Below are 7,343 nucleotides of genomic sequence, written 5' to 3' on the forward strand. Positions count from 1 at the left end.
TCAGGTGGAGGTCCTCAGGTGTGAGGTCCTCAGGTAGAGGTCCTCAGGTGGAGGTCCTCAGGTGGAGGTCCTCAGGTAGAGGTCCTCAGGTGGAGGTCCTCAGGTAGAGGTCCTCAGGTGGAGGTCCTCAGGTAGAGGTCCTCAGGTGTGAGGTCCTCAGGTAGAGGTCCTCAGGTAGAGGTCCTCAGGTGGAGGTCCTCAGGTAGAGGTCCTCAGGTGTGAGGTCCTCAGGTGGAGGTCCTCAGGTGGAGGTCCTCAGGTGGAGGTCCTCAGGTAGAGGTCCTCAGGTGTGAGGTCCTCAGGTAGAGGTCCTCAGGTAGAGGTCCTCAGGTGGAGGTCCTCAGGTAGAGGTCCTCACCAGTAGCAGTGGCATCCGTCTTTTTTTTGGTGGCTACAATGGTACATATTTACAGCTCAACAACTATTTTAACAAATACATTTCACATTTCATTATAGGCTACTTACCACTCTGGAAAATGTTTTTGGATTTAATGAGATGGCTCCTGTTGAGATGTAACAGTGAAGAATGAATATAGGCCAAGGGTTACTAGGTCAGAGGGGCTTCACACACCTCACCGAATTAGGCTAATTAACAGTAAATGCATTGTAGTTATGTCGGTTCTCCTAAGTTAGCCTACACCATTATTTTAAACATACATCTGATATTATCTAGCCTACTGATAATATAGCCACACAGTCTTATTGTATCTAGTGATCTGAATGTTCATTTATTAATAAATACAAATGAAACAATAACTAGGCTTGTATAACTTGCGCATTTAGTCTGTCTGCAATTTTTTGCCAAGCCATCTCCCTCGCTGTGTTGATTGCGGCAGCATTGCCCTTTTTGGTGATGACTCCTTTATATTCCTCGTATAATTCCATCAGCAGGTTTGTTCCGCCGCTGAGAAGAACTCAGCTCTCGTTTTCCCGTCTTTTTGCGACATAGTAAAGTCTTTTCGACAATCGACTCTTCTGGGCTGCTTATGTACTCCGTGCGCGCGCACAATGCAAGATTATTCAAGCCTGGTTAGAGTTAACGCTGACTAGACACGGCTGGATTGTGTTAGTGGAACGGCTTGAGCCTTAAGTGAGAGTCGACGTTAATTCAAGCCGGGCTTTTTCAAGTGAGCGCAGCTTTCGTTAGCTGCGTTGATGGAAAACCCCCCAGTTACAGCACAGATACCAGCCTTTTGTTTTGACCTTGATGTTTGCTGGTTACCATGGTTACCGCATCCAAATGAAAGGGATTTATTAATAAAAACTTGATATTTAGTGAGATCAAATAACTACCTATGTATTTCAGATGCAGTATGAATAAAACTAAATATATTTCAACAGGAAACACACGTTTCAGTCTGATGATGTTTATTGACAGTTGACTGACAGCAGGTCATCAGTGGCAGTACACATGACTGAAGGAAGAAAAGCTGTGATGTGGATATCAGATCAGAGCATCTTGAAATCCATTCTATTCAGTTCTATCCTATTCTACTGTGTTCTGCTGTCTTTTATTTGCCCTTCATGCCTGACTTGGTGGTTTTTCCCTCCTGAGTTTGTCGTTCGACGCTCTTAATCACACCGACCGCCACCGTCTGCTTCATGTCTCGCACCGCAAAACGACCTGAGAGACAGACAGGCAGAGAGAGAGACAGACAGGCAGAGAGAGAGACAGACAGGCAGACAGACAGGCAGACAGACAGACAGAGACAGACAGAGAGACAGACACAGGCAGACAGAGAGAGAGAGAGAGACAGACAGACAGGCAGACAGAGAGAGAGACAGAGACAGACAGGCAGAGAGACAGACAGACAGAGAGACAGACAGGCAGAGAGAGAAACAGACAGACAGAGAGACAGACAGGCAGAGAGAGAGACAGACAGGCAGAGAGACAGACAGGCAGAGAGAGAGACAGACAGGCAGAGAGAGAGACAGGCAGACAGAGAGACAGACAGGCAGAGAGAGAGACAGACAGGCAGAGAGAGAGAGAGAGACAGGCAGAGAGAGAGAGAGAGAGAGACAGACAGAGAGACAGACAGAGAGAGAGACAGACAGACAGGCAGAGAGAGAGAGACAGACAGAGAGACAGAGAGACAGACAGGCAGAGAGAGAGACAGACAGAGAGATAGAGAGACAAGCAGAGAGAGACAGACAGGCAGAGAGAGAGACAGACAAGCAGAGAGACAGACAGACAGAGACAGACAGGTGGAGAGAGAAGGGAGGGATACAGGAGATTATCAGTTATAGATTGCATGATATTGACACATAATTTTTTCTAATTCTACACCCTTAAGGCCCATTCACATCTAGAGCGATAACTATAAAGATAACTATAACTATAAAAAGATTTCAATCGTTAGGAAATAGACTGTCTGTGTTCACACTACAACTGTAACTATAAAAACATCCAAAACGACAACTAGAACTATATTGTTGGTTCCATCTCAGAGACAACGATAAAACATTTTCAACCAATCAAACTAAAGTTCTACAAAGAAGGGATGGAGAGTTCAGTAGTTCCCTGCAGTGATGCTGCTGAGGAACTGATGACAGAAGTCCAGAGGAACAAAGACCATCGCCTCGAAAAATGTTGAACAGAAACGTGACGAACCGGTCGGGATGGGAACAGCTCTTGGGATTAGCGGTAAGGCTGTTTACTGACCTGGAAGCTAGTTAAATCGCTACCTTTTGGTAGCATGATGCTAAGAAAATAGCATAATCTCTTGGCCAACCTGACCGCAAATGCGCTATTATCCTGTTTTCAATATGACCGGGAGGGAACAACATGTCTCCAGCATCCTGTTGAACCCGTTCAGCCACGGTGACGTTCAGGTGTTTCTCTCAACATGGGCTACAGGAGACTTTACTCTCTGATCCACAGTAGATGGTGTTCAGAGTCTCCTGCTGGTAAAGAAATGAACAGCTTCACTTGGTGGCCATTAGTACCGTTAGCTCTCATGTAAACAAAGCACAATAATGTCATGAAAGCTCCATAAAAGAGCATTATTATCTGCCATCTCTCTCTCTTTTGCGGCAATACATGAACCCAAATCCTTCGGCTGTGTCGTTATTTACTTTAGCGAGCGAGTAAAATAAAATAATAATAATAAAATAAAAGCACGTCGGTAAAGTCATCATGCTCCATTTTTTCTCTGAATATTCGGCGCCGATATCGTTGTAGTGTGAACGCTTAAGCAACAGTAGGCTATATCGTTATAGTTTATAGTTATCTTTATAGTTATCGCTCTAGATGTGAATGGGCCTTAGTCTTCCTGCTGATCGCTCTGCTAATATTTATAATTTATTACTGCCACTTCATCTGATGCAGCTGATGTTCTGCATACAGACGGTACAGATTAGAGTTATTGCTAGTTTCCAACTCCTGTCTCTATTAGGCTTTAGGGAAAAAACTGAAAAAAATATCAGTTCCATACAGTTATGAAGCATCATTTAAAGAAGGCGAAATGAAAAGACCAACAAATAACAGTAAAATAGGCAAGTCATTAATAATGAGATGATTTAAAATGCATACAGCTCTGATTTTGCTTCAGCCAACATTTGACATTTGTATTAAAAACCTTAATGTCTTGGATTCACTTCATGTGTGTCTTCCACATCTGAGAGAAGCTGACTGCCCAAAGGAAGTCTTGCAACCTGTGATTTTACAACTGCCTTTTGCTGATAAACCTGCATAAAATATCTGGTGCTAAATTTTTAATTTAAAAACTGGTTTCAGATATGAAGATTTAATAAAATGATCAAAACTGAGCAAATTGTACTTTAATGTACTGTAATTTATAATTGTGATGCCGTCTCATCACCTCTCCTCGTCTTTTTTATCCATTATTTTTCCAGCTTGGTTATACAGGGATGATACACAATAAGATAAATGTGAAAAATCATTGCATGCTGATAAACCTGGGCTGCTTTGATTGGTATGTGGTGTCTAATTAGTTTGAATCACATGGAGACATGGAGCCTCTGTCAGGTTCAGAGTTCATATGTGATGTTAAAACCTCAGCTGCAGGTCAGTGTCCCCTGATTTAAATATGGGTGTTACAACTGCCTTTTTCCATTTATCTGGAAATATACTATATATATACTGAATGGGTTTATGATGAAGGAACTGTACTGCTGAATGAAAGCTGTGTCCAAGTTAAAGATATCTTTGGCCTTTGAGTTTGATATTTTCCCTATTATTTCAATAATTTTGGCTTCATCAACCTCTCTAATGTAGAATGAGCCAGCTGGTGAGCCTTCTATTTCATCACTATTCAATATTATAGGATCAAAATTTCAAACACGTTCCTCCGCTGAGCAAATAAAAATGCTAGAGCCAGGCTTCCCACGCATCTGTATTCATATATTTATACTTAACATGTTTTAGTGATGTAACTGTCAGCTGTGTTATGTTTAATATCATCTGTGCTATTCTTATTTATATTCTAGTTTTATTATATCCTGTTATTGTTTGCTGCTGCAACGACCCAAATCTCACCTCATCTCACCTCATCTCACCTCATCTCACCTCATCTCATCTCATCTCATCTCACCTCATCTCACCTCATCTCATCACCTCATCTCATCTCACCTCATCACCTCATCTCACCTCACCTCATCACTTCATCTCATCACTTCATATCTCATCACTACATCTCACCTCACCTCATCACCTCATCTCATTTCACCTCATCTCATCACTTCATATCTCATCACCTCATCTCATCACCTTGTCTCATCACCTCACCCCATCTCATTCCCTCATCTCATCTCATCACCTCATCTCATCTCATCACATCACCTCATCTCATCTCATCACCTCATCTCATCACATCATCTCATCTCACCTCATCACCTCATCTCATCTCACCTCATCTCATTACCTCACCTCATCTCATCTCACCTCATCACCTCATCTCATCTCACCTCATCACCTCATCTCATCACCTCATCTCACCTCATCACCTCATCTCATCACCTCATCTCATCACCTCATCTCATCTCACCTCATCACCTCATCTCATCACCTCATCTCACCTCATCACCTCATCTCATCACCTCATCTCATTACCTCATCTCATCTCACCTCATCACCTCATCTCATCTCACCTCATCACCTCATCTCATTTCATCTCACCTCCTCACCTCATCTCATCTCACCTCATCACCTCATCTCACCTCATCACCTCATCTCATCTCACCTCATCACCTCACCTCATCTCACCTCATCACCTCATCTCATCTCACCTCATCACCTCATCTCATTTCACCTCACCTCATCACCTCATCTCACCTCATCACCTCATCTCATCACCTCATCTCATTTCACCTCACCTCATCACCTCATCTCATCTCACCTCATCACCTCATCTCATCTCATCTCACCTCATCTCACCTCACCTCATCACCTCATCTCATTTCACCTCACCTCATCTCACCTCACCTCATCACCTCATCTCATTTCACCTCACCTCATCACCTCATCACCTCATCTCACCTCATCACCTCATCTCACCTCATCACCTCATCTCATTTCACCTCACCTCATCTCACCTCACCTCACTTCATCTCATCTCTCACACCTAGAAACTGTGCCTCCTGAATTTCCCCAAGGGGATCAATAAAGTGCTATCTCATCTTATCCTAATCTTTGTCTGTTATCAGCAGTGAAACTGTGAGCGTCTGATCTGAGCTGAGATGTTTCTAGAAGCTCCTCTGTTGAAACTGGGACTCACCCAGTGGGGGGAAATTGGCGAAGGACTCCACCACCATGGGTTTGGCAGGGACCAGCACGACTATGGCGGCGTCTCCGCTCTTCACAAACTTGGGATTATCCTCCAACTTCTTCCCAGAGCGCCGGTCAATCTTCTCCTTCAGCTCGCTGAACTTGCAGGCAATGTGTGCGGTGTGGCAGTCCAGCACCGGGCTGTAACCCGCATGGATCTCCCCAGGGTGGTTCAAGATGATCACCTGACCAGAAGACACATCCCAGTTAGCTACTGGGAACTGACCAGTACATCCCAGTACAACCACAGACTTCTACAGCAGCAGCTGGGGGTTCAGTGTGTTGCTCAAGGGCTCCTCAAAAGTATTTTTTGGGGAGGGAAGGGTGTTACTCTCAGAGTCCCAGCTGGGATTTAAACTGGCAACTCTGCAGACACAAGCTGCTGCCGCCCCCTGGAGGTTTTGCATGTACACTGCTGGTTGATGCTCTAAACTGACGTCAGGTCTTCTACTGACGGATAAAGTCAAACCTTTTTGGCTCTGTAGTTTCTCACCAGTGACTAAACTCACATTAAAGCAGCCAGCTGGAGACAGTGTGGGCGCAGGAAAGCACATCAGTCCTACATGCAGTATGCTGGACCAAGATACAATCTGCTCGACCCTGAAAGAGCTCCTGGGCTCTGAGAAGGACCGCACAGTGCGATATCTGGGTCATATATCAGAGGGTGTGGTGTTAAAGTGGCCGGTGCCTGTTTAAGATATTAGTTGCAAAGAAAAAGAGCAATCAACAGAAACTGGTCCAAGCTGTTTCTCCTGGACTCAAACAACAGACTTTGTCTGGGAGATATTTGAATGGAAAAACTAACATTTACTCTGGGAATTAAGCAGGAGCTGTTTTACAGAAGACAAATCGACTGTGGACTGTGTACACTACAAACAAAGAGGACACTGTCTCATAATGTATAAAAAACAAAATGGAGAACCACATATTAGATGCCTATTAAATATGTGATATATATCTCTTAGGGTTATCTATTTATATATTTTCTATAATAATAGTAATAAAAATAACTTTATTTATAGTACTTTCCAAAACAAAGTTTCAAAGTGCTTCACGAAGGATAAGACAATACATTAAAAGACATGAAGACCTTATAATATTGTTAAAAAGCAAAATATATTTTAAAAAATATATTCTTTCCTTATATCTTGTACTTCTTGTACATCAAATAAATAGACACAACTGTTTCAAGAAGTTCACCAACCTGACCAACGAAGGATTTGGCGCCACAAGGGGGCTCCTGTTTAGAGTCGCCTGCCACATTTCCCCGTTTAATATCTTTGATGGAGACATTTTTCACGTTGAAGCCGATGTTGTCGCCGGGAAGAGCCTCTGTTAAGGCCTCATGGTGCATCTCAACAGACTTCACCTCTGTGGTGAGCATCTGAGGGGCAAAGGTCACGATCGTGCCTGGCTTCAGGATGCCGGTCTCCACTCGACCCACTGGCACCGTCCCGATACCTGGAAGAACAGCAGTTTTAAAGATGCTTCACCTGCACACACCTGCTGATTGGCTCATACTGTATGATAAATATCAAAGAAAAAAATGAACAAATTT

At 43.5% G+C, this 7,343-nt stretch overlaps 1 protein-coding gene across 1 annotated transcript in view; it reads right to left on the reverse strand.

Annotated features, from left to right (window-relative positions):
- Window positions 1-1,357: 1,357 nt before the first annotated feature.
- The window catches only part of LOC139922670 (elongation factor 1-alpha-like), an 11,275-nt gene continuing 5,289 nt past the window's right edge, over window positions 1,358-7,343 (reverse strand). Inside the window, exons 6-8 of the mRNA XM_078287968.1 lie at window positions 6,990-7,246; window positions 5,736-5,970; window positions 1,358-1,624 (exon numbers count right to left, since the gene is read on the reverse strand). Of these exons, the coding sequence (XP_078144094.1) occupies window positions 1,512-1,624; window positions 5,736-5,970; window positions 6,990-7,246 (605 nt within the window). The 3' untranslated portion in view covers window positions 1,358-1,511. The remainder of the gene's footprint in view (window positions 1,625-5,735; window positions 5,971-6,989; window positions 7,247-7,343) is intronic.

Source organism: Centroberyx gerrardi, chromosome 13, assembly GCF_048128805.1.
Source record: "Centroberyx gerrardi isolate f3 chromosome 13, fCenGer3.hap1.cur.20231027, whole genome shotgun sequence".
Taxonomy (NCBI): domain Eukaryota; kingdom Metazoa; phylum Chordata; class Actinopteri; order Beryciformes; family Berycidae; genus Centroberyx; species Centroberyx gerrardi.